Below are 26,906 nucleotides of genomic sequence, written 5' to 3'. Positions count from 1 at the left end.
TCCTGCTTAGGGTCAAATGATGATTGCATAGCATCATGATTAAATTCTTAGAGACCCTGCCCTTTCAGGAAACCTTGCCACCCTCCTGTCATTTACCGCAGGTGATATGTCCCGATTCCACAAAGTAATTTTGGTCCAATTGACATTCAGAGTAAGAGGGGTCAGATGTTCACCCAGTCCAGAGATGAAACTTGATGGCAGAGCAGTGGAGATTTGAAGGAACTGGTCAGCATAGAACAGAGGAGCCACAGTTGTATTCAGCCTATTAGGAGAAAGTGGACACATCCACCAGAAGTTTACAAATAAGGTCCCTTTTTCCTCTGACTTAACTCAATCTATCTTGGAGGCTACTTCCAAAGTCCTAATCTAATCTAATCTAATCTAATCTAATCTAATCTAATCTAATCTAATCTAATCTAATCTAACCCAGTCGCTGGTTGCATGATGAACTAGGTAGGTCTCCCCATCCAAGAGGATGCTACTGCATGCCTGAACTCATTTTTTAAAATTCAATTATGAAACATGAGTGTTCTGTTTCCCTTCCCCCAATACTCCCAGCAAAGAGTCCGTCAGAGGCCTTCCTTTTTTTTCCTTTTATTTACATAGATACATGTCCTGGCCACGTCTACCCACGGGCCTGCCAAGTTTCTGGAGATAACGAGGAAATTATAGATAAGGCCAGAATTACTCACGAATATATTCTTCCCTCCATGAATTAGCTTGCGCCAAATTCATTGTTTTGTCCGAGACAAAAAACCAGGAAGTCCCGCCTCCTATTTATAGTCTCTGCAGATGTCACTGCATGACAATTATGACTTGGCTTTGTCCCAACTCTTCCGCTGCTGCGCACGCCGATCAAGCCTTCGTAACCTTGCGTCCCTCCAAAACTGTTCTTGGGGCGTTGCCAAATCAGAAGAAAGCCCGGGAGAATCAGGCCCGCCCCTCCCTCTGAGTGGGTGCCAGGGAGGAGAGGGCTCAAGAGAAGCAGGGCTTGCCAGGTCTTCTCCTCATTTTCTGAATCATCCGAGTCCAGGAGTCTGGGTCCAGGAACCTGGGTCACAACACTATCCTCACCGCAGGGCCCTTCCCCGGGCTGACGATCGGGATGCGGTCGGGCTGGGTTCTGCTCATGGAAGGCCTGCACCAGGTCAGGGGCATGAGCGTCGGAGGCATCTACCCAGGAGAAATCAGTCCCGTATCCCTTCCACGCGATCAAATATTGGAAGCGACCCTTTAGCCAGCGAGAGTCTCGTCGCTGTGGACTTCGTATTCCTCAGATCCGTCCTCAGCGACAGTGGGGTGCTGTTGGGCACCGAAGGGACTCGGTGTGGCCTCAGGAACCAGAAGGGACCGGTGAAAACGGGTGGATCCGCATGGATCGTGGCAGGGTCAGTCGGTGAGCTACGGGTTGATGACTGCCTCGACAGGGAACGGGCCGATGAATCGGTGGTCCAACTTCTTTACCGGGCGGTCGGACGGGAGGTGTTTGGTGGAGAGCCACCCGGTCTCCAACTGCCAGCGGGGCGTTGCCCGTCGGGAGCGGTCGGCGGACGTTTGTAGTCCTCCTTTGCCCGATTCAGCTGCTGGCGTACCAACTGTTGGACCGCATGCAATTCCGTCAGGAAGGTCTGCGTTCGGGAACAGGAGAGTCCGGTGGTGCCAGAGGAAGAGCCGCGGATGGTACCCCACATTGGCAAAGCGGGGTCATCTGAGTAGAGGTGTGCTGAGAGTTGTTAAAAGCAAACTCCGCCAGGGACAGGTAGTCAGCCCAGTTGTCCTGTTGCTGGTTGATGAAGCAACGGAGATACTGTTCCAGTATACCGATGACCTTCTCTGTACCCCCGTCGGTCTCCGGATGGTGCGATGACGACAGACATACCTGCACCTCCAACGCGGCCATCAGGCTCTTCCAGAAGCGGGCTGTGAACTGAACTCCGCGGTCCGAAACCACCCTGTCCGGTAGACCATGGAGGCGGAAGATGTGCTGCAGAAAGAGACGGGCCGTTTTTGCGGCTGTGGGCAGTCCGCGGCATGGGATGAAGTGTGCCATCTTGGTGAGCATGTCCACCACCACCAGCACCGTGGTGAACCCAGAGGACGGCGGCAGGTCTGTCAGGAAATCCATAGAGATCGCCCCCCAGGGTCTGTCGGGTGTCGGCAAGGGCTGGAGGAGCCCGGGAGGGGCCCCCGTGGCGGTCTTGGCTTGCCGGCACGGTACGCAGGATGTCGTCGAGGTAGATAACCACGAACCGATCCAACATGTCTCGGAACACGTCGTTCATGAAGTGCTGAAAAACGGCGGGAGCATTGGTCAACCCAAATGGCATGACAGTGTATTCGTAGTGTCCGTATCGGGTGCCGAATGCCGTCTTCCATTCGTCTCCTTCTCGTATCCGCACCAGGTTGTAGGCCCCCCGGAGATCGAGCTTGGTGAAGATCGTGGCCTCCCGCAACCTTTCCAGTAGCTCCGGGATGAGCGGCAGGGGGTAGCGATTCCGCACCGTAATGGCGTTTAGCCGGCGGTAATCACAGCATAGGCGCAAGTCCCCTGTCTTCTTCTTCACAAAGAGGACCGGGGCCGAGAGAGGGGACTTTGAAGGCCGGATGAACCCTCGGGCCAGGTTTTTGTCCAGGAAGTCCCTGAGGGCGGCCAACTCGGGCTCCGACATGGAATACAGGCGTCCCACAGGCAGTGGTGCGTTGGGCAGAAGGTCCACGGGGCAATCGTAGGGCCGATGCGGGGGTAGTCGGTCCGCCTCCTTCTCGCTGAACACGTCGGCGAAGTCCGTCAGCTCAGGAGGCAAGGTGATGGCAGCGGTGGGGGCGTTCTGGCCGGCACAGGTGTGGCGGATGTGATCGACGCACTGCAGACTCGGGAAAGAGATGGCGTTCCGTGACCAGGCCACCTGAGGATCGTGGGTCCGAAGCCAGGCCAACCCAAGGACCAAGGGAAAATGAAGGTCCGCCGTGACATAAAACTGGATCGCCTCCTCATGGTCCCCAATAGCCAGGCGCAAAGGCTGGGTGGCGAATTTAATGGGGCCGGACACCAGTTCTCGTCCATCAATTGTCTCTACCCGCATCGGAGGGTCCACCGGAACCACGGGGACCGCAAACTGGGTCACAAAGGCCTGGTCCATAAAGTTTGTTGTGGCCCCTGAGTCCACCAGCGCATGCGCCTGGAGCCCGTCCGAGCTTTTCTTATTTTCCTCCCCAAAAACTAATGTGTGTCTTATAGTCCGAAAAATATGGTATTTGTCAGATCGGAGTCTTAGTGCAATTAGTATCATGAACAGCCTTAATTCTCAACATAAATAGTCAGGGTTACGCTATTATACAGTGTAAGTAATCACAAAATAACAGTTAATAGAACAAGCTAAACTGCTAGGGCTATAACGCAATTACATGATCCAAACCTTAATTAGTAGACCAGTTTGATTAGTAGACTAGTTTGGTTTACTGGTTAAGGAACCAGGCTAGAAGCCAGGAGGGTGAGAGATCAAATCCTGCCTTAGCCATGAAAGCCAGCTGGGTGACCTTGGGCCAGTCACTCTGTCTCAGCCCAATTCACCTCACAAATAAAAATTAAAAAGTCAGAATCTCTGCTCCAAATCATAAAATGGTTCTTTCAAATACACATTACTTTGGCACACACAAATCATTTTTGGGTTATTTTGATCATATCTAAGCTTGACCTATTAGGAATGTGATACAATACCTACCCATTGCATTGCTGTTCAGTAAGAAGACTCCGTGGGCCAAACCACCCTTTTCTAAAGCCACATAGAAGGGGTGTGAACCATACAAATTGGCAGAGGGCTAGAAACACAGAAATAATACTGCATAGGGTCAACGTTATATTAAACAACAGGAACATTACAGCAATGCCTTGAGCTTTAGCACCTCTTCTGCAGTTTCAAACAAGCAAATACTTTTTCCATGATGGCACCTTTTCACTATTTTTTTTTAATTCAAGTGCCAATTAAATGACAACCTAAAAAGTCTATCAAGCAATTGGATCAAGCAAGCTTTTGACTCTGTTTCCCAGACTTTTCCACAGAGAGAGGGCCATTCTCCAGTGCAGGATTATATCTGCCATGGTTCTTGCCAAGAATGTGGGGTTTCATAGGCAAATGAGATGCTGAGAATGCTCTCCAGAGCTCTCACAAGCTTTGCAAAGAACTACGGTTCCCATAGGAAGGAGAAATTGCAGACTAAAGCCGATTAAACAATAGAATGCCCAGGTGAGATCTGTGTCACCTAATCTTGCAATGTGACACTATTCAGAATTCCAGCCAAAACACACAACTTAATTCTATTTGTCATTATTTCTTCTTCAAAAGACCCTACTATCATATGGCCATTGAATATAACTCAAATTTCATCAGGTAACTGTATACTTGTGGGGTTTTTTTTAACCCTCATTATTTCTAAGTTTTTGCCAACTTTGCACAAAATACTGGAATTATTCCTATGAAGTTTGTGCATCAGTGCATGCTAAATCTGATCCTTAGCACTGAGCGTACGAGCTTAAGATCAAATGATGATTGCATAGCATCCTGATTAAATTCTTAGAGACCCTGCCCTTTCAGGAAACCTTGCCATCCTCCTCTCATTTACCGCAGGTGATATGTCCCGATTCCACAAAGTAATTTTGGTCCAATTGACATTCAGAGTAAGAGGGGTCAGATGTTCACCCAGTCCAGAGATGAAACTTGATGGCAGAGCAGTGGAGATTTGAAGGAACTGGTCAGCATAGAACAGAGGAGCCACAGTTGTATTCAGCCTATTAGGAGAAAGTGGACACATCCACAAGAAGTTTACAAATAAGGTCCCTTTTTTCTCTGACTTAACTCAATCTATCTTGGAGGCTACTTCCAAAGTCCTAATCTAATCTAATCTAATCTAATCTAATCTAACCCAGTCGCTGGTTGCATGATGAACTAGGTAGGTCTCCCCATCCAAGAGGATGCTACTGCATGCCTGAACTCATTTTTTAAAATTCAATTATGAAACATGAGGTTTCCAGAGGTGCTCCTATCTCCTATTGTTTAGGATTGTTCAATAAAACTATTTTGTTTCAACAAACCTTCAGGATGATTGTGGACATTCATCTGTTTATGATTATTTCTGGAGTGGTTTCTAAATTGTTTGTGAAAGGTTCTATTTGCGGTTATCTATTTTTGGTACATGGCCCAGAATTGGCCTGATTGAGGTATCTGAGGGAAAGACCGGAAGAGGGAAATCCAGAGTTAGAGAAACTGCATGTCAGAAAAGATAAAACGGGCGACCCTGGGTGCTGGTGGTGCAGGAAGTGGGGTGCAGATGTCGACGGAGGGTCCCGGGGTGCGACGGGACGGTCGCCGCTGCAGACGGGCATCGAGGCGGAGACAAAGGGCACCAAGTTGTCGAGGGTCCGCGCGCCCACGCGGGCCAGCTCGCCTTGCAATTCCTCTGAGAGTCCCTCCTGAACGCTGGCCCACCAGCGCTGCATCATTCCAGTCAGAGTCCTGGCACAAAAGACGCAAATTGCGATGTACTCCTGCAGGGGCGCTTTGACGGAGTTCCTTAAGGCGCCTGGTTGCCGCCAGCATTCGAACGGGTCCTCATACATGGTGCGAGGTGCTGCCAAAACGCTGTTGGTCCGCCAGCAGGGGCTGTCCTGGAGCAAGAGGGCGTGGCCCATCGAGCAGCCGAGCCGGAAAGAAGGTTAATCACGAAGGCCACCTTAGCCCGGTCGTCTGGGAAATCCTCTGGCCTCATAGCCATGTAGAGCTGGCACTGTCCCAAGAAGGTCGGGAACATCTCAGGCTGCCCAGAAAACTTATCCGGCACGGTTATCGGGCACTTGCGACGAGGAGGAGGAGTGGGAGGATGGGGGGGGGCTGCAGGCACATTCCTGGCAGCAAGTTGGCCTGCCAAGTGAGCCACTTGCTGCTGGAGCTGTTGATTAGCCGCATGTAGCTGCTCTAACTGCTGCTGTACCTGCTGCTGATCCATCTTTGGTGGAAGATGTTTTAGTCAGGTCTCGGACAAAATGTTCTGTTTCCCTTCCCCCAATACTCCCAGCAAAGAGTCCGTCAGAGGCCTTCCTTTTTTCCCCCTTTTATTTACATAGATACATGTCCTGGCCACGTCTACCCACGGGCCTGCCAAGTTTCTGGAGATAACGAGGAAATTATAGATAAGGCCAGAATTACTCACGAATATATTCTTCCCTCCATGAATTAGCTTGCGCCAAATTCATTGTTTTGTCCGAGACAAAAAACCAGGAAGTCCCGCCTCCTATTTATAGTCTCTGCAGATGTCACTGCATGACAATTATGACTTGGCTTTGTCCCAACTCTTCCGCTGCTGCGCACGCCGATCAAGCCTTCGTAACCTTGCGTCCCTCCAAAACTGTTCTTGGGGCGTTGCCAAATCAGAAGAAAGCCCGGGAGAATCAGGCCCCGCCGGCCCCTCCCTCTGAGTGGGTGCCAGGGAGGGAGAGGGCTCAAGAGAAGCAGGGCTTGCCAGGTCTTCTCCCTCATTTTCTGAATCATCCGAGTCCAGGAGTCTGGGTCCAGGAACCTGGGTCACAACAATGAGGTTTCCAGAGGTGCTCCTATCTTCTATTGTTCAGGATTGTTCAATAAAACTATTTTGTTTCAACAAACCTTCAGGATGATTGTGGACATTCATCTGTTTATGATTATTTCTGGAGTGGTTTCTAAATTGTTTGTGAAAGGTTCTATTTGCGGTTATCTATTTTTGGTACATGGCCCAGAATTGGCCTGATTGAGGTATCTGAGGGAAAGACCGGAAGAGGGAAATCCAGAGTTAGAGAAACTGCATGTCAGAAAAGATAAAACTCAACTCAGTGCTGCAATAACGCTGGTTAGAGATGTAGTCATTAAAGGCTATTTCACATATTCTACATTAGGTGCATTGCTTTATATGCAAAATATAAATTCACGAATGATACAAATACCTATTTGCCTTTTAGGTGAAGGCAAACTCTGGAATATAATATGAAAATGGTCCTTCAACATCCAGAAGAGAAACACTAATTTAGTGCTCTCGCTCTCTCCCTCTCTCCTTCCCCACTCCCTCCCCCTCTCTCACGTGCACACACACACACACACTCACACTCATTCAGGTTTCCCTATATTATTGCCATACAGCTATTCAACCTTCATTAGGATGGTTTTCTGCTAGTTAAATACATTGAATTAGAGGAATAGTTGGGAGAAACAAAGCCCAGAGCTACTTACAGAACTTGGCCATTGGACTGTCGAAAAACAATGAGGCCAAAGGGATCAGCAGAGAACTGCACAGAATAAAGAGTCGAGGATTCCTTACTGGTGGTCTTGGGGGTTTCTAAAGGAACTTCATAGCGTTTCCTAGCTGGATCCTTAAGCTGCAGTGGAAGAGACACAAAAACTGTGTGATGCTATTCCAAAAATTGGTGGCCAGAAAAATCCAGTCAACTTTCAAAGGGACTTGGCTTCTACTTCAAAATCATTCGTGAGATGAAAGAAGGGAAGTCAGTGTGAAGTTTGAAGTTACAATGAGGTCCAGCTCTTTGGTTCAAGAGGGCTTTTTATTGTCTGGTTAATTGATTTCTCACCTTTCAATTGATCTAACACGACATTTGATATTCCTGCAGCCTGACTGTTACTTCTAAAACAGATGTCTATAAGCAGAGCCATTTATAAACTGTACAAAATAAATTCAAGGCTGCACTCTTATATGATTTTGTTTGGAAATAAGCGTCAATCACTTCTGAATTTGTAGCAATGCCTCTCATTTATAATTTCTGTTTTTAGATTTTGGAAAATATATACATAATGAATAATTTAGATACTTAGATCATACATACCTACAATATCTACATAATGTATTTGAAGTATTAGCATATGCTGGATGTGTTTTGATCACAGAGAAAAGCAAGGAATTAATTATGTAACTAAGAGTCACCAATCACATAAAGCCACGCTATGCATTATTGTGATTTATTGAATAAACCATAATTAGTTGGATTTACACATATTGTCATTGGCTCAATATCAGCAAAGCAATATCAAAAATTTCAGTTCTTTGCTGCCATCTAGTGATAGCCTGGACTAGGTAGAGAAATTCTAGCTAGACCATAATTATGCTTCATACAGTATACTAACTGAGTTTCTGCAAACTATTAAGCTAAAGCCAAATAAATCACGTAATATATTAACCTGATGTATGCACCCAGCCACTTATTCACTTTGTTAGCATTTGAAAATATTTTAAAATTCTAAGATACTTAAGATAGTGAATTCTGGTCCTGGCAGAATTGCCAAAGGCACGTAGCCTGACAATTACCATATCTATTTAACTCGAAAGGGATTTATCCTAGCATTAGAGAAGGAAAAAGCAAAATTTGAAGATCATGAGCTTTAATCCTGATGTCACTAAGAGATAGGTTAGGGTCAAAGAACTTGGAAAAAAAATCTAGAACCTTGCTGTTACATATGTTGATAGCAGCAAGAACACTTTATGCACAAAAATGGAAAAACTCCAACAATGGGTAAATGGCTGGAAAAACTGGTAGACTAGTAGAGATGGCTAAAGTCACTGCTCTAATCAAAGGAAAGAACACATTCAACTTTATTTCTCCCTGGAAACCATTTCTGGATTTTGTGCTTCAGGTGGAAAAAGATGAAAGTTTGACTTTGAGTTTTGTGGATTAGATACATTTTTGTTATAGAATGGCTACTACCTAGTAAGTATGCAAAAATAAAAAATTGATGCTGTAATGTTATTATTTTATTCTACTGTGCTAAAAGGAGTTGGAAGTCAATGCTTTTTTTTTCTTTTTTCCCTTTTAGCCTACACTTCTTTTCTTCCCTGTTCCCTTCCCTATAGTTTATTATGATATAATAAAATTATAACAAAAAGCCTAAGATATGGATTCAGTGAGAAATTAAGAGTGGAAATGGGAGTAAGAAGCCCCCAATGGAGAGGGGAAATTGCTCCATCTCTATTGTTAAGCAGCCCAACTTTGAAAAACGATGAGAGATGATAGCATTAAGAGAAGGCACAGGAACAGTTTGCCTCACAAAGGCTCCCCTCTTCCATTCTCATTCTCTAATCCCCTGCCCCATAACATGGATTAAAATCAATTTTTGTCTTTGGCAAGGTTCATTTTATCTCCTTTAAGGTTTATCTCCTTTAGATCTTGTGTGCCCATTTTTGATTTTTGCGGTTTTCTGTTCTTAGAAAATAACAAAACAAAGTTCATTCTATCACAATGTGGTCATTTTGCCACCAAGTTTTAATGTCACAATCTCAGGGAGCTGGGGAGTTACAAAGATCATCCATCTTTGGTTAATGTCAGAGTATCTTGGACTTTCTTTTTTTAAAATACAAAAAAAAACCAATAGTCCTTACTCACCATGAAGTGAAGCCTCCCCTTGGTTTCAAAGATCACATCCAGCTGCACATTCATGATGTCATCTGGCATGAAAGAAGGAGCACTGCGGATCAAATGGGCAGTGTAGCCAGTCTGGGTGGCAGTTAGGTTTGTCATCTTGTAACTAGAATAATTGGTAGGAAAGAAGCACCATGGCTCTTTGGAAGAGACAGGGACATAACAACATCCCCGAGCTTGACATTCATCTTGAGAGAGAGGCTTCTCTGGGGTACAGTCAAAGCGGCTGTCTGGAGGGATGTTGCATTGCTTAGACAGCAACAGGGGTTCCAACTGTTGTTCTACTTTCTGTTGGGGTACCTCTGAAATCCAGCCATGATTCTTACCCCAATGATCATTGTCTCTTTTAGAAGCAGCTATGGCTGCCTCTGAGGTCCTAGATAGTCCAAGCAGAGTGATTGCAAATGCTAGAGTTGAAATCACCAGCATGGTTGCGCACTTCTTCTTCCACCACAACCTCTGTCAGGCATTGAATCACCATGGAGTGATTCATGTGATTCAACAAGCAGAAGTTTGTTCCTGGGAAGTATAGGAACGGTCGTCTCAAGCTGCAGAGAACATGCAGATCAGACACATTAATTCCTGGCTTGTGCTAAGATACATTGTCCAGATTGACTATTCTTCAGAATCTAAACTTATATTCAAGTTGGGAAGTCCCAGATGGATAGATGTCAGGCCTAGAAAATCTAAAAGTTACTCTTCTATATTCAACATTGATTCCCATCAAAACAATGATACCCCACTGTTGTGGCTCAAAAGGCAAAAGGTCTATTGCTCATTTTTCCTTCTATGCTGTATCAATCCTGTAAAAATACAGATACTAGTTCTTCCTACAGGAAACAAATTTCCTGTGTCAGGAAATCTAACAACAGTCTTGAAAACATGGGCATTACTTGGAACAGAGAAACCAAGATGACAGTTAGAATTTCTGTATAGGCAAAACAGACTGTATGTTGCCTCTAGAGATATTCTTATCATTATGTTATGACTCAGGATACAATCTATTATTTCAAGAGTGATTATACAATATTAATTGGAGATTATTGTTTTATTATTTAGAAAACATAGTGATGAGAATACGAAAAGGTTCTATCCGTATTAATTACAATTGGGGGTGCTGTTTTTCCAAGCATAAATTTCTAACTACCTGTTTGGTTTCTCAGTGCGGATTTGGTCTAGTGATTGGAGGTACAGCCTAGTAAGTAGGAGACCGGACTTCAAGTCTCTCCTTAGGCACGAAAGCCAGCTGGACCAATAATCTTGGACCAGTTACGCTCTCTCAGCCCAATCCACCTCACAGGGTTGTTGTTGTGGGGAATAAAGGAGGAGGAAGGTGTGTTGGATATATTCACTGCCTTGAGCCATTTGTGAAAATAATAAAGGCGGGATACAAACAAACAAATGAATAAATAAGTTTGTGAAAATGTGGTCAGTGTAAGAGGAGAGCCATATTCTTCTGCAGTAGCTAACGATCAGGAACCTGACAGCATCTTTTCAAACTGACAAATGTTATTAAAAGACATAATTAAGCCTTTGTGAGCTACAGCTGACTTCCTCAGCTGCACCTGACGAAAGCTGAGAAAGCTGACCGTAACATTTGTTAGCCTGAAGAAGTGCTACCAGATTCTTTCGAATTAGTGTGAAAATGTACAGTAGAGTTTTTCCCCCCCCTACTCGTTGACCCTGGCCAAAATAAATCCCACTGCAATCTTGTCGCCTAGCCCCGCCTCACCTCCTCATTCACAATTATCCTTATCTGTGCCAAAAAACGGCAGAATTTCGGGCAGGTCACCTTCTAAAATTTTTACTTACTCGAACAGGTGGAAAACCCCGCAATCAGCCCAACGCGAAAGAAGCAGGAAGATTCAAGAGTTTCCATCGGATCACGTGAACGGCGGGTCACATGACCAATTCTCCTCCTTCCAGGACGGTCTGGATTTCCTATCTTTTTACTCCCTTATGCGGGCTGGCCGAATGGGTTGGATTTGCCGGAGCTGCAAACATCCGGACATCCACCAGACGGAAGTAAGGGAGTTAGGCTTTTGCTTTATCTCACTGCAGTCCGGGTTTTTCTCGTTGTCGTCCAGATGTGTTTTTTTTTTTGCAGCCCGGAGATGGCAGGCTTACAGAAAAGGGCTTCGATTGGAAGGTCTGGTCTTGGGTTTCTCTATTAAGAATTCTTTAAATGAGGCGACGATATATGATGGCGCGCCTTGGAAGAGCTTCTCCCGTGCAAACTTTTAGAGAATAGTATTTTTCTTAGAGAAAGGAGGAGAAATCTGCAGTAACCCTTTCACCCAGTTAACAAAGAGACACCTTCCCCGCAGCTGTTTCCAAATCTTGTGTTTCTTTTAGAGTTTAGGGAGGGGTTGGGTGGTAATAATTATTAATTAATAATTATTAATTAATTAATGATTAATAGTAATAAAATAATAATAAACGAGCACTGCACACCAGAACAACTAGACACAAGAACAGTTTTTCCCCGAACGCCATCACTGCTAAACAAATAATTCTCTCAACACTGTCAAAACTATTTATTAAATCTGCACTATCAATCTTCTCATCGTTCCCATCACCTATCTCCTCCCACTTATGATTGTATGACTGTAACTTTGTTGCTTGTATCCTTACAATTTATATTGATACTGATTGTTTCCTGATAGCTTATTTGTACCCTCTGACTATCATTAAGTGTTGTACCTTATAATTCTTGATGAACGTATCTTTTCTTTTATGTACACTGAGAGCATATGCACCAAGACAAATTCCTTGTGTGTCCGACTCTGGTATTATACAGAGTATTAAGTTATGATCTGTTTTTTTTCCCTTTGTGTATGTATGCATCTACTCATTGCAATTTAGGATTATGTGTAAAGATGCCATTATGCCAACAATCCATGGTTTAAATTACATGTGAATCTAAGTATCAGTCTTAAAGCAGCAGTATATAGTTTTGACCTGAGGATGGAATTATCTCCAATGAAATCTCCCAAAGTTCATCTGCAAACAGGTACATCATCGTGTACATCTAATTTACAGTTACCTTCTCAGCTGATCCCTGGAGTTTAAATGAAAATGGGAAAATTTTCATTCCATATTGATGTTTAATATTCCCCCCATCCTCCAATGTCATGAGGGATGAACATCCTTGCCCAGAAAAAGGAAATCTTAACCCCTGTTGACTGCTGATTGGGGTTTTTTCTTCATGGGTGGCTGAGAATGTAAACTTTTCTTACATGAGCTTTTATCTTATCAACTGAACAGAGAAGCTGTCTTAGCATTTTCTAGAAAGCAGGAGTTGAGGAAAAGAGGAAGACCTTGGGAGAAGAATCAGATGGAAAACTGCAGTTACATTTTGTCATAATTTTCTCTCACGGAATCTGAATGTTCTTCTGAAGGATTCTTTATCCTGTGGAAAATGTCAACATTCCTTCCAACAATTAAGAATTGAAAGCTTGCTGAATCGCTAGATTAAACAGAACTAAGAAAATAGGGAATCCAACTTGTCTTTTTATTTAGGACAAAACAACAAAAACAGTGCAATGGAAAAAGCAAAATTTTAATATAAAAAACAGCTATCCTGTCCACCCCCCATCTTTCTCTTTCTTCTATACCATCCACTGACAAACTCTCAGGATTATTCTCACATCTATATTTTAAAAATGTTGATATTCTCACATCTATATTTTAAAAATGTCCAGCTCTATTTTTCTTGACCTTGCTACTGGGCACTCAGTTCTTCCAGTTTCTGAGTTATTACTTGGGTAATTCTGCGCAATGTCTTGTGATAATAAGGATATTCTTGTTCAATCTGATGGAGAACGGTGTTAAGAATATGCAGTCTCTCCTCCACCTTATGTTGTTCAATACGGGCCATTATCTCAGAACGACATAGTAGGCTGTAGTTCCCTTCCTTCACGGCCTGCATGTGCTTCACGCGTGTCTGATTGGACACAATATCTGAAAGATTCTTAGAAAAGCAACATTGAATTTGTTATTAGAGACAACAGGCTGCAGGCAAGGCAGGAAGAAATGAATCCCTTCTGCTGCATCTTGAGACTGAATCAACTGATGACCAAAAATCTAGATAGCATGGGCTTCTTACAAGATTAAACCTTTTTTTTAAATAGACAGGGTCAGAGAAAAAAATTGCATTGTGGGAACTTCAATGAAACCCCAAAATAACATTAAATACTAATATTCCTGCAGATTTGTATGGACAAGTAGATTACTATACAGTAGTTGGTTTTAATCCCTGTCTGTTCAGACACATAGCTCACCTAGGTAAGCTCAGAGAACTTGTGTTCGATTAAGCATTATTGTTTCAATAATACAAATTATCACAATATTTTGCTAAATGGGAAAGAAATAAAAAGTTAAAAACTGGGTGGGCTGCTTCAGCCAGTACCCAAATCTGTTCTTGGGAGTCCATGTAAGAATAGGTATATTTTTCCTCAGCATGGACCAGTTACCCCAAGTTGAGTATACAAGGTTACCACCCTGTAGATTAGTCCTAAAGAGAGTTGGAACATGCATTGCACAAATGACCACTCTTGTTACCTGCCGTTTCTTTGCTTGCAACTGATCAATTTTTTCATCAAATTCTTCTGCTTCAAAATTCATCCCAGAAAGTATTCTCTCCTTCTCCATAATAGCAAAATTGAGGTTCTGCTGTGATCGTTCAAGCTGAATTATGGTTTTGTTGCATTCCTCAGCATTCTATGGGAATATAAGAAAAGAAAGAAAAAAATCAACCCTCTTTCTTAGGACCAATCATTTGCCTGATGGTCCTGTGAGAGAACTGCATACTGTAAATTCTCAGAGCAACTTCATACATTATACTACCCGTAACAAGTTATTTTCCCCCTTTCCCCAACCTCCATGATGTTCATGATGTAAGAAAATGCATCTACATGCTCAGCAGAAACATTTATTTTCCACTTAATATATAACTGGTTAGCAGTTGTGAATCTGTTCCCTCAATAAAGCTCATGGTATACTTCTAAGTAATGGTTCAGTAGTGCCTGTGTGTCAATACAGCTCTGTATTGAACCTGGATAGAAATATATCATCAATTAAATGACTGGAAAATCTATAATAGTTTTCGACACATTGACATTAAAACACCCTACAGAAATCTGAGTAATTCTGCTTCCTTGTTTGTGTCTAAGGGTGAGGGTTCACACACACACACACACACACACACACACACCCTGTTTTAAGCAATGCCCTGCCTCTGTAGATATTTCTAAAACAGACTCCACCAGCACTATCTAGAGGACTTTGGCAGAACAAAATACAGCAAGGTACAATAAAGGCAGCACAAAGTAGAACTATGGCACAACTAAATCATTTTTCATAGAATAAAGATTTATCACTCATAGTTTAACTTTTCTAAAAATAGTGTTCCTGCTAGCAATGTCTTCAGGGTACATTGGTCAAAAACTGCAAGATGGTGGGTGCAAATTCTTGAGGCCAGAAGGGCCTTTTTGTTTTATGTATTATGCTGCCATCTTGCAAATCATTTTTGCCTTTTGCAGATGCTGCTGGTTTTGCTTTCTGTCTAGATTGATAAATTAAGTCCAACTGACTGACCAAGTTTATAGGGCTTTTTCCCCCCTTTCACCACATCTGACTAGGATGAATCTATGTATCCAAGTTATTCAAGCCACTGCTGTGATCCTGAAAAAATTGACTCTTCCTGCTCACCAAATACTTTGATTTTAAAAGATTCCTTGTTACTGTTTTGACTTATAGCAGTATAAGCTGACATTTATAGTTTTACTGAATCTTGTATTTAAGCAGGAGCAAAAATATTATGTCCAGGATGGTATAATCAGTCCCACTAGAGCAAGGGTGTCAAACTCGATTTCATTGAGGGCTGCATCAGGATTGTGTTGACCTTGGGGAGACAGGGAGGGAGGGCGTGGCAGGGGTAAGTGTGACCAGCTCAACATCATTCGTGTCGGGGGCACCTGTGGTGGCCAAATGCTAAGCAGAATTTTCCTCACTCTCATTATAATCTCTTTCCTTCCTTCTCTTCTGTTTCCTTCCCTCTTCATTCTCCTTTCTTCTTCCTTCCCCTCTTTTCTTATTTCTCCTTCCTTGCTCTCTTCCTATCTTTCCTTCTTTTTCTTTGTCTTTCCCCTTTCCCTTTCTCCTTTCCTGTCCCTTCTTGCATGCTCAAATGCAAAAGGAGGAACATTTCTCCTTCGGTTTTGTTTTTAGTTTCTTTTGATAACCCTCTGCCAGCGAAAACGAAGCCCGCCCCCAAGTCCCATTTTCAGCCATAACAGCCTCCTGCAGTCCTCTGCCAGCGAAAATGGAGCTCAGGGGGACTGTGTGCGGTCCTCCCAAACTCCATTTTCAGTGGCAGCTGCACCACGGGCCAATCCTTTCTATTTCCAGGGCGGCCCTGTGGGCCAGATTTAAGCACTCTGTGGGCCAGATCCGGCCTTGAGTTTGACACCCCTGCACTAGAGGTACAGTGGGCCATGGTATTGTTGATGAATTAAGGAGCTCTGTTAAGTTCCATATTAGAAAGCTGAACGTAGAGCATTAATTTACAAGACAGAACAGCAGAGTTACCAACTCAGGTCTCCAGACTATTTCAGGAAATATTCTACAAATAATCAGTTGTTCAGATACTCTCTCTCTCTCTGTGTGTGTGTGTGTGTGTGTGTAATTCCCTAATGATCTGTAATATCAATTTTTACTTGCTGACCTTCTGGGTCTCTTTGATCTTTTTTTTAAGCTCCAACTTCTTGTAGTAGAAGTCACCTTTTGTCAGCACTTGCTTATTCATTTTGCTCTGACCCTCAGCACGAACCACAATTGTTTCTCGGCGGGAAACTGCTGCCTCCATATTTCTCATTAACTTCTCCTGCTGCTTCATCAGCTGTTGGTACCTTACCTATAAGGCAGAATGGAAGCAAGTCAACTGAACGTATTGGGACATCATCCATGAGTTGGATGTTGATATTTCTAAATCCTTGTAGACATGGATACATTATCATCTATAGCCGAAAGCTTTGCATAACATGATTCAAAAAATCTAAAACTAAGCTACCACCACACTGATCAGCAGAATCTACAAATCTTTGGGATTATTAGTGAACTCAACATACCTCACAGAATACTCGAAGCACCTTGCTGATGTTTGTAAAACATCATGTAAATAGGACCTAGTAAACATTAATCCACATTTCTGACCTGCTGAGTTTCTTAGCAGTTCTTACTGCCTTTCCTATCACAATATTTGCTATTGTCTAGATTCAACATGATATTTTTTCTGAAATATTAAAGTCAGGATTATAGTCACTTAGGTAATATATCTAAAATTAATTTACATTTTATATCCTAGTTCAGCTTCACAGCAGGTGGCAGCATCTAGCCAATCTTATAAAGATAAGCAGAGAGCAGCTTGAAGTTCAGCAAAAAAAAAAGTATTCACAAGGTAATAGACTCTTATCCACTAAAGATTTGCAAGCAGAATCTGAGTAGTTGCCCTTTAAAGATTCTGCAGCCTGGATTCCCTACATCTATGGGGATTTGGACTGTACAGTGTGCAAGGGTTACTGGAATTTAGAAATCTCTACCGTGTAACACTCAGTATTAAAAATGTCTCGGTGAGTGGCAGAAACTAGTTATTTTATCTGAGCTTATAAACTAAGCAGGATTGGTAAGGATGGGAGATCACCAGAAAATCAGACTAGACTGGAACATTGAAAAACCATTCAGGAAAAAAATAATGGCAAATATTTCTGCACTGCTATCAATAAGTCTACATGAAGTGAATAAAAGTTGAGTCAAGAGAGACACTATCTTTTTATCGTATCCAAAATACCTTTATGCTTGTTACAAATCTTGGAACTAAATCTGTCAAAAATATTCCCTAGGCCCACTTGTTTATTCTATGCAATCTTTTCTCCAATATATAGGTACATCTATATATTGGATAAATACAGATCATACTGGTATAGTTATTTGGATTAAGCATATTTATGATACAAAACCTTAGACTAGTTTGACTGAAATCAGTGGTGCATTTGCCAATCTGGGTAACCAGCAGATTTGCCTACCCAGCACTTCCTGTCTCACCTGCATCCTGTGAATCTCTGCCTTCATGGCTCTGATCTCAGTCTGCTCAGCTTCTGAGTCCACTGCAGCACGCATCTCTTTGGCTATTTGAATCTTCTTCTCCCATTGCATCATCTGACATCTGAAATGCCCGAGGAGAGTAAAACAAGAAAGAAGCTAGCAGAACCTTAGCAGAGGATAATATATATGGAAACAGGAGGTGTGCCATTTGTCATAATTAGTAGCATTATCAAATTGCACCTCAAGACGCACATGCAAATAATATTTTATTAAAACAAAAGAATCACAACTACAATTAGCTTTTATGTACAAAGAATGCCAGGAATTTGTTGCCAGAAAGAATTATATTTTCCCAACATTATGTCATGAAAATATAGATTCCACACAAAACCCAAGACGACAATAATTATGACATTAAAATGTAATCTAGAGAAGCATTTCAGCTTGTGGAAAATTCAGAAGTACAAAGCACAACGAGGAGAAGGAGCCAAGGAGAAGGTCCTTGTTTATTGCAAGGACCTTGGATGACTGCTTTACAAAAAAGAGGGACCTTGAACAAAGGGAAAGCAAAGGTCTTTACAGAAATTGAGGGCTGTAATACAGGGCAGGAAATCCCAGGCATCTGATTGGCTGGCAACTTCTGGAGAATCAAAGCGGGTCCTTGACCATGCCCCTTGGAGTTATTTCTATTGTTAGGCAAAGTGGCCCTTTCAGGAGGGCAGCAAAGCTGGGGAAATCCATTGTTAAGGAGATGGAATGCTATGATGATCAGGCTGATCAAGGATGGAAGTTGGGCTTTCCTGCCTTGTTACTGTGTTGCAATTCCCTATTAGGGCTGCACTTAGGCTGTACTGTGAGCAAGGCTTATACTCTTTTGATGGTTTCATAGGGCTTTGTCTGGAGGTAGACAAAGAGAGGAGCTGGATTGGACTCTGATCATGTCCAAAAGACAGAGAGGAAAAAGGATACCACTCCATTTTATTTCCTCCATTTATTTTCTCTACTACGCAACTGTGTGGTGATAATTTATGAATTACCTTCAATTATTCTAGGTGCAGAGGCTGCTCTCTGCTTATCTCTCTAACTGCAACACAAGAAGGAAATCTGATTTACATTCCATGTATCTATGCTCTGACATAGTTGATGACCCAACCTAGAAAATGGGACTCTCAAAAAAAAAAAAGCACGAATATTTTCCACCTGCACTATTTAAGCATTCAGACCCGATATGATAAATCAGAACTCACTCTGCCTCAACTAGACTGTTGATGAGTCTCTCTTTTTCCTCATGGAGTCGGTCCAGTTTCTCTTGCATCTCAATTGATTCTCTCTCTGATATCTAGAGCCAGGAATATGTGCATTGTATCTTTTATTTACTTCAACAAATGATCCAGAACAAGGATAATTATCAGACTGGGCTAGCAACAGAATATAAGAAAAGCTCTGCTACATCTGCCGAAGGCCCACCTAATTCAAGTCTCTGTGTTGCACAAGGGCCAATTCAATGCTTCCAAGATGCTTACAGGCAGGGTGGGATTGCAATAACTTTCTTTCTTTATTAATATGGTTGAAATTGTGCTGCTTTTAGTGTAGGGGGCAAGATAGAGCCAATTCAACTTATGGGCAGCTCTTTCTCTAAATTTGCCCAATTCTCTTTTAAAAAACATTTAAATTGGTAGCCATTACTACACCTAATAATAGTGTAAAGAATCATTTTTATTGGTCTTAAATTTTGCATATAATTTCATTTCATGGCAACAATGGTAACACAAGAAGACAGGGAGAACAATTTCCCCTTTCTCTTCATATTTCCATCATTTGCACAGTTTTATCTTCTAGTACTATTTTAGCTTTTTCCTCTAAAGTGAATCATTTGAGTCCCAGAACAATTCAGCTACCTTTATTTTACCTTTTTGAATTTTACAATATCTAGGTGAAGTGACAAGCAGTGTGTACAGAATTTAATGTATGGTGCCATGTTGTAGATTTATATGTGGCCATTATATGTTGGCAGTCTTATTTTTAATCCCTTTTTAAATGATTCTCCAGTGGAGAATTGTCTCATTAGTATTTTTTTCATAGTGGCTTCATTTTTTACATACATTCACATATCAGAGCTTGTGTTCTTGGAAGTCTATTCCTGACATGTCTTATCTAGCCTGTCGAAACAAACCAGACAGTAGTTTTGTGAAGTTTGGCTGTTTTGTTTCAATATGCTTCTCCTTATAATTATTTCCGAAGAACTGATGATTTGATGTCATCAGAAAGCCAGTCAAGCTTATTGAGAAATATGTTACATATAGGTAGTCCTTCACTTACAACAGTTCATTTAGTAACCATTCAAAGTTATAAAGCATGACATGACCATTTTTCACACTTACAACTGCTGCAGCATCCACATGGCCACATGATCAAAATTCAGATGCTTGGCAACTGACTCATATTTATGACTTGCAGTGTCCCAGGATCATGGGATCACTTTTTGTGACCTTCTGACAAGCAAAGTCAACGGAGAATGCAGATTCACTGAACAACCGTCCTACGAACTTAACTACTGCAGTGATTCACTTAACAACTGTGGCAAAAAGGTTGTAAAGTGGGGCAAGATTCACTTAACTACTTTCTCACTTAGCAACAGAAATGTTGGGCTCAATCATGGTTGTAGGTCAAGGACTATCCATATTTTTTTTCCGAGGGTCTCTTTCCTGCCTCCTCTAGAAACTGAATGATCCAGACCAAATGTGTCAAACTGGCGGTCCGCGGACCTGATGCGTCACACACAGGCCACGCCCACCCCAGCTCCATGGATGGGGAAAACATCTTGAAACATCACATGATGGCAATGTGACGCAGCAAGTTTGACACCTGCGATCTAGACCAACTGTTTATATTATGCAGTCTTTTCCTGTGAAGTATTATCATTGCTTCTCTGTTCACAAAGAACAGAGAAGGCTGGCTAGTTATATCAAAACCTCCTCTTTTTTGTAGTTTTAGTACTATTGAACAACAGAATCAAACCCTGGCTTTGTGAGAAATACATCTAGGCTAAGCAATACCTTGAGGGAGCGCACAAATTCATTTTCCATGATGGTGTTTCCTTGCTGTAACTCATTAGAATTCTCACTATTCTTATTGATCAATAAATGCAGCTTCACCAGATCATTAGACATATTCTTCATGTGTCGCTCAATATCCTTTAGTTCATTTTTCTCCTGCTGGATATCATCTGAAAGGATAGGATAAAAAGGTAACAATTCTTTAAGATGTAAAATGGTGCAAATAACATGAGAGTTGGACTGGTTGGAATAAAATGTGCAATATATATGGGAAAATTAATTCTATCAGCAGAAATTGGGGGGGAATTAAATCTGCACACTCAAAATCTGCATACTGTATAAAAATAAATGTGCTTTTTAAAATCCCAGATTAAGAATCAGACAAATGTTGGATTAAATATATGTAAAAATGAATTGGCTTTGAAATAAATTGATTTGGCCATCCCTAAGCAACTACATGGGAAAGATACCTCCTCTCCATGAGTGAAGTATTTTTATATCCCTTGTTCAAAATAGCTGTGAACAGCAAAATATTTTTCCAGCTGTTATTAAGCAAAGTTGTATAAATGTTTGCAGTTAAGAATTTCAATTTCTTTCAGAATGCAAATTCAGATTTGGTAAACAGAAAACTAAGTTTAGAAAGCTCAGATGCATTACTTTGCTGTGAAATGTGGCTTTCAGGGATGCAGCAAACAGTGGGTGATTATATATACAATCTGATGAGGCAACATTTATCTGAGAGTTTAGCAAAAAGATTGCTTAAAGAAATACATGTGTATACTATACCCAATATTTCATTCATCTTATATGACTTTTATAAAGAAGTATACAGTTAACATTGTTACAGTCTATACTGAAAATACTTCAAATGCTTGCAAAGATCTTTGATAGATTTTATCACTAAGATATGGCAGCTCGCTTTCCATAATAAAATTCTTATTCAGCAGCCACCATTTCTATTATGTTTTTTGTTTAGCATAAGCAATTTCAGAGGGACTGCAAAATCATTGAAGTAATGTAATTACCTAATCATCCAATCAGATATCAAGAGTGCTGCACTTACTCTCAATGCGTACTTTCTTTTGCTCCTTGATTGTGATCTCTTTCTTTAGCATATCTAAGGAAACCAGCTGCTCTTCTCGCTGTTGAGTAAGCTTCACTAATTCCCTCTGTTGCTTCATCCAATGTCTTTGGAGCTTCACTACCTCCCATTCCATTTCATCTATTTGTTTGGTGAGTTTTTTAATTTCAATTTCCAAAGGCCCCAATTCTTGTCCCTTGAATCAGGAATATATAATGATTTAGGTTTAGTTACTTGCAATTCAATACAGTTTGAAAAACATCTTCACTAGTCAGGTAACAAAATGTCTGTAAGCAAACAATCAAGCTCAGAGAACACCAAGGACTCCACAGTCCAATTCTGAACTACATACATTATTTTCCATTAATACCTAAAGTCCACTCGTGAACATCTTTTTTTTTAATTTACTATAAAATACTTTGTCTTAGTTAGGGAATTCTTCCCAAAAACAGAAATTTACCCCATGTGCACTGGATACGTTTATCAAGGACCCTAGAAGAATGAAAAACAAAGTATAGAAGAGAAAGCCTGCACAGCTGTTTGGCATCCAAAATTCGTTCCAGTCCCTTAATCCCAGCTGTGTTTTGAATCAATGGGAAAAGGAGGGAGGTGGCTTAGAATAACATAGTCAGAAGTATTCTGAGTGCCTACCTATCTCTTCCATACGGATTCATTGATACATTGATGTTGCTCTCTACAGCCTCAAGCTGAATCCATCCCATTTCCAACTTCTTTCTTTTGCTGGCAAACATTGGTCCAATTCTCAGCTCTGTTTAGTTTTAGGAAAATTAACCTGATGATTGCTCCAGAGGTTTCAATTACAATTGGTATAACAGTGGATTTCGTTTTCCGCAAGCATTCAGCTTTGATCTGTAAGTCCCTTATTTCACAATTTTCCAATTGTTTTTCCTCAATTTTAATATCACCCAATACAGGAACATCGATGATTCAGACTTTTTTCTTTTTGATAACTATTATATCGGGCATATTAAGAGCAAGAAGCTTGTTTGGATCTTAAAGTCCCATAAGTTCTTAGGCCACTTATTTTTTAAAACCTTCTCAACTTGATGGTCCCAGTGGGTCTTGCTACATTCATATCCAAACTTCTGACAAAGTTTCCAATGAATAATTTTGGCAATTCGACCGTAAACAATGTTTATAATCAGTTTGTGTAATCTGTGGCAGTCACAGATCAGATGGTCAATTGTTTCATCCTTTTTACTACAAAGATGGCATTTGCTGTTTGTTACAGGCTGAATTTTCACTTTCATGCAATTAGATGGCAAAGCTTGTTATTGAGCCACTAAAATAAAGCCTTGAGTTTCTTTAATACTCCTGATCTTAACCAATTCTATGTGGAGTTTTATTGTATTTTCCTTCTACATTCTTCAAACATTGACTATGTATTGGCATATTCTTCCAATTAACAAATTGATTTGATTATTTATTTTTTATAATCAGCCTTCACCTTGTTTTCAAATGCTTTCCTTGATGGACTTCTTTCGATAAGAGTTCTTCATTTTTCTTTGTGTAGTCATTTCAAACTGTGCTTTGCTTCCTCCACATTTTTTTTTCATCTGTAGGAGACATCTCTCTCCTTTAGCTCTTAACAAATACAGGCAATCAGTATCACTTTTCAGATGGAGAGAAAGGTACATTGGTTTTCTCATTTTCCAATCCAAGTTATCAAGTTCCATCTGGATTCATTTAATTATTCCTGCTGTATACTGAACAACAGGGAATGTGCAGGCATTGGTTGCTTTAATAATGTTTCCACCTTGATTTGCTTAGCAGTTGGATAGAATAAATGCCAACATAAAGAAAGGTTACTGTGTGATGGTTAGAACGTAGAACTGAATGAGGGATACCTTTAAATATCCTTACTGATTAATGAATATACTGGATATTTATGGGCTAGTGCTATCTTTAAGCTCAACAGAATTGATATAAAAAATGAGAAAGCCATATATATTGCCCTGAGCAACCCAAGAAAAAAACATACCCCAAGTTGAGAAATCATCATTTCCAATTTCTTATTGTACAAGTTGATGGCACCCTGCTTGCGTCCAATCAGGAGGTTACGTTTAGCAATCTCAGTCTCGCTATGACTGATCTCGCTGTTTAGCTCATCCAATTCCTTGTCCAGTTCTGAAAGAGTCTTCTGAAACATGTTCAGCCTATTATTTGTATTTGTTATGTCCAATGAGGTTTGAGCCGTTTCATTTTCAAGTTTGGTAAGCTGTGCATCCTAGGGATTACAAGAAAAGGGAGATCAGAAAAAGACATCTCTGTACGGATAGCTTAATAAGTATTTCAGTGCTGTTAACAAATGTCTATTACTAATGGAAAGCCTAGCTGCAGTCACAGTATTACTTTAGACTGCAGCTGAACAAAAATTTCCCGAAATAGCAAGAAGAACCCAAAAGGGCAGGAAAAAAACCCACAATGCTATAATACTGAGAGATAAACAGTACCCACTTGCTCCTTCCAATATGTAACTGCACACACTGGTTTCACACTGGGTGCACTTTAACAATTGTTATTTGAGAGCCAATAATAAGTACAATAATATAATACTATTACTGTAAATAAATATACTAATTTAAACATAAATATCACTGATTTAACCATAAAAAGCCAAGAGAATTTGGAGTCCAACTCGGAAGTGGCTAGGCTCACACTATAGTGGATGCTATCCACTTCATTAAACCCCATAGATTCAAAAGAATCCAGATAATATTGCAAGACACTTATGTACATTGTGAATACAAATCAGAACAAATCTTACTAATTTCACTTTTAGTCATGGTGGCCTTGGGGAATATCTTTTCAACCTACATTTCTACAAAAGCTCTGGATTAGTTTAAATAAGGGTGCTGGATAGCACACTGCAGATGCAATAGGGTTAGAGAAATAATTATATTTCACTATCCTATTGCCAATATGTGAGCCCAAATCTAGACTCATACTTCTGTCTAGTCATGTTCACACTTCTGATGTGTCTACTGTCACTTTACCTTCCAGAGTTCCTCTATGAACTCTGGAAGGTAAAGGGGATATTTAGCTCTGCACACTGGAAGGGATACTCAGAAATGATTTCATCCAATGTTATTGTCAATTTTCTTTTTCAGAGTTTGGTAAGAGGAGTGATAAAACTGATTGAATTGATCATTCAAAAACTCTCCAAGCACCAGTTGGAAACTAATAGAGTCCATAAAATGTCAGGGGTGACCAAATTAATTTGTCTTCCTTTCTTGCAATAGTTGGTAATGGAGCAAAGTTCAGGATGATCAAAAAGTGACAAAGGACTGTCCATGGTGAAGGGAAAAAAAAAAAAGACCCTATATGGAAATGAGAAATTAACTGTCCCAAAATGAAAACTAGATCAAGCGTGTACCTTTATGGATTGGACTAGATATTACAAGGTCAACCCAGAGGTGGGTTTCAGCAGGTTCTGACCAGTTCTGGAGAACCGGTAGCAGAAATTTTGAGTAGTTCGGAAAACCGGTAGTAAAAATTCTGTCTGGCCCCGCCTCCATCTATTCTCTGCCTCCCAAGTCCCAGCTGATCGGGAGGAAATGGGGATTTTGCAATATCCTTCCTCTGGAGTGGGGAGGGAATGGAGATTTTATAGTATCATTCCCCTGCCACTCCCACCAAGCCACACCCATAGAACCGGTAGTAAAAAAAATTGAATTCCACCACTGGGTCAAACCCATAGTTGTTATGGCTGCCATGAAATCCTGAGACTCAGGAGGTTTAAAATCCCCAAGGATCATAAGCATTGGGGGCTAAGCACTAGCTCAGATACCAGTTTAAGGAGGTTTCTTTTATTAGCTCCATAATTGGTACTAGTGGTGAGGTATATGCTGTTTCTAGAAGTTTTATCCACAGAAGATAGTATTCTGTTTATTTATTTATTTTATTTATTTATTTATTTATTCGTATTTTTATACCGCCCTATCTCCCTAAGGACTCAGATCAAGCCATATAAAGCCATATAAAAAACACACAAATATACAAAATAAAACATTCAACTAAAAAACTTATTATAAAGGCCAAATATTTAAAATAAGATATAAATAATAAAACCCAATTTAAAACCAAAGCTAAAATTTAGTCATTTAAAAATTTAAAACCCTAGTCCAGTCCTGCGCAAATGAATAGATGTGTCTTAAGCTCGCGGCGGAAGGTCCGAAGGTCAGGAAGTTGACGAAGTCCTGGGGGAAGCTCGTTCCAGAGGGTGGGAGCCCCCACAGAAAAGGCCCTTCCCCTGGGCGTCGCCAGTCGGCACTGCCTGGCCGACGGCACCCTGAGGAGTCCCTCTCTGTGAGAGCGCACGGGTCGGTGGGAGGCATTCGGTGGCAGCAGACGGTCCCGTAAGTAACCCGGCCCTATGCCATGGAGCGCTTTGAAGATCATTACCAAAACCTTGAAGCGCACCCGGAAAACCACAGGCAGCCAGTGCAGTCTGCGCAGGAGAGGTGTTACATGGGAGCCACGAGGGGCTCCCTCTATCACCCGCGCAGCTGCATTCTGAACTACCTGGAGTCTCCGGGTGCTCCTCAAGGGGAGCCCCATGTAGAGAGCATTGCAGTAGTCCAGCCGAGATGTCACGAGAGCATGAGTGACCGTGCACAAGGCATCCCGGTCTAGAAAGGGGCGCAACTGGCGCACCAGGCGAACCTGGTGAAAGGCTCTCCTGGAGACGGCCGTCAAATGGTCTTCAAGACAGCCGTCCATCCAGGAGAACGCCCAAATTGCGCACCCTCTCCATTGGGGCCAATGACTCGCCCCCAACAGTCAGCCGCGGCTGCAGCTGACTGTACCGGGATGCCGGCATCCACAGCCACTCCGTCTTGGAGGGATTGAGCTTGAGCCTGTTTCTCCCCATCCAGACCCGTACGGCCTCCAGACACCGGGACAACACCTCGATAGCTTCATTGGGGTGGTCCGGTGTGGAAAAGTACAGCTGGGTGTCGTCAGCGTACAGCTGGTACCTCACACCGAAACCACTGATGATCTCACCCAACGGCTTCATATAGATGTTGAACAAGAGGGGCGAGAGAATCGACCCCTGAGGCACCCCACAAGTGAGGCGTTTCGGGGCCGACCTCTGCCCCCCCGTCAACACCATCTGCGACTGATCGGAGAGATAGGAGGAGAACCACCGATAAACGGTGCCTCCCACTCCCAATCCCTCCAACCAGTGCAGCAG

The 26,906-nt window shown here is 41.8% G+C and overlaps 3 protein-coding genes across 5 annotated transcripts in view; 1 reads left to right on the top strand and 2 right to left on the bottom strand.

Annotated features, from left to right (window-relative positions):
- The window catches only part of GAA (alpha glucosidase), a 33,899-nt gene extending 22,498 nt beyond the window's left edge, over positions 1 to 11,401 (bottom strand). The window contains exons 1-5 of the mRNA XM_058170870.1: positions 11,261 to 11,401; positions 9,413 to 9,996; positions 7,254 to 7,399; positions 4,621 to 4,786; positions 3,723 to 3,819 (exon numbers count right to left, since the gene is read on the bottom strand). Coding sequence (XP_058026853.1) covers positions 3,723 to 3,819; positions 4,621 to 4,786; positions 7,254 to 7,399; positions 9,413 to 9,877 — 874 coding nt within the window. The 5' untranslated portion in view covers positions 9,878 to 9,996; positions 11,261 to 11,401. The remainder of the gene's footprint in view (positions 1 to 3,722; positions 3,820 to 4,620; positions 4,787 to 7,253; positions 7,400 to 9,412; positions 9,997 to 11,260) is intronic.
- The window catches only part of RMI2 (RecQ mediated genome instability 2), a 35,381-nt gene continuing 19,771 nt past the window's right edge, over positions 11,297 to 26,906 (top strand). The window contains exon 1 of the mRNA XM_058170867.1: positions 11,297 to 11,473. Within this exon, the coding sequence (XP_058026850.1) occupies positions 11,408 to 11,473 (66 nt within the window). The 5' untranslated portion in view covers positions 11,297 to 11,407. The remainder of the gene's footprint in view (positions 11,474 to 26,906) is intronic.
- CCDC40 (coiled-coil domain containing 40) overlaps positions 13,170 to 26,906 on the bottom strand; it is a 32,149-nt gene continuing 18,412 nt past the window's right edge. Inside the window, exons 13-20 of one of the 3 annotated variants that reach the window (XM_058170853.1) lie at positions 23,691 to 23,936; positions 21,671 to 21,884; positions 20,608 to 20,777; positions 18,799 to 18,890; positions 17,552 to 17,672; positions 16,176 to 16,364; positions 14,012 to 14,170; positions 13,170 to 13,421 (exon numbers count right to left, since the gene is read on the bottom strand). In XM_058170853.1, the coding sequence (XP_058026836.1) occupies positions 13,173 to 13,421; positions 14,012 to 14,170; positions 16,176 to 16,364; positions 17,552 to 17,672; positions 18,799 to 18,890; positions 20,608 to 20,777; positions 21,671 to 21,884; positions 23,691 to 23,936 (1,440 nt within the window). In that variant the 3' untranslated portion in view covers positions 13,170 to 13,172. Of the gene's footprint in view, positions 13,422 to 14,011; positions 14,171 to 16,175; positions 16,365 to 17,551; positions 17,673 to 18,798; positions 18,891 to 20,607; positions 20,778 to 21,670; positions 21,885 to 23,690; positions 23,937 to 26,906 lie in introns of those variants that run through there. The other 2 variants (XM_058170854.1, XM_058170856.1) reach the window with 2 other exon arrangements.

Source organism: Ahaetulla prasina, chromosome 2 (assembly GCF_028640845.1).
Source record: "Ahaetulla prasina isolate Xishuangbanna chromosome 2, ASM2864084v1, whole genome shotgun sequence".
In the NCBI taxonomy this organism is placed as follows: Eukaryota; Metazoa; Chordata; class Lepidosauria; order Squamata; family Colubridae; genus Ahaetulla; species Ahaetulla prasina.
This window is presented reverse-complemented; position numbering and strand designations above follow the sequence as displayed.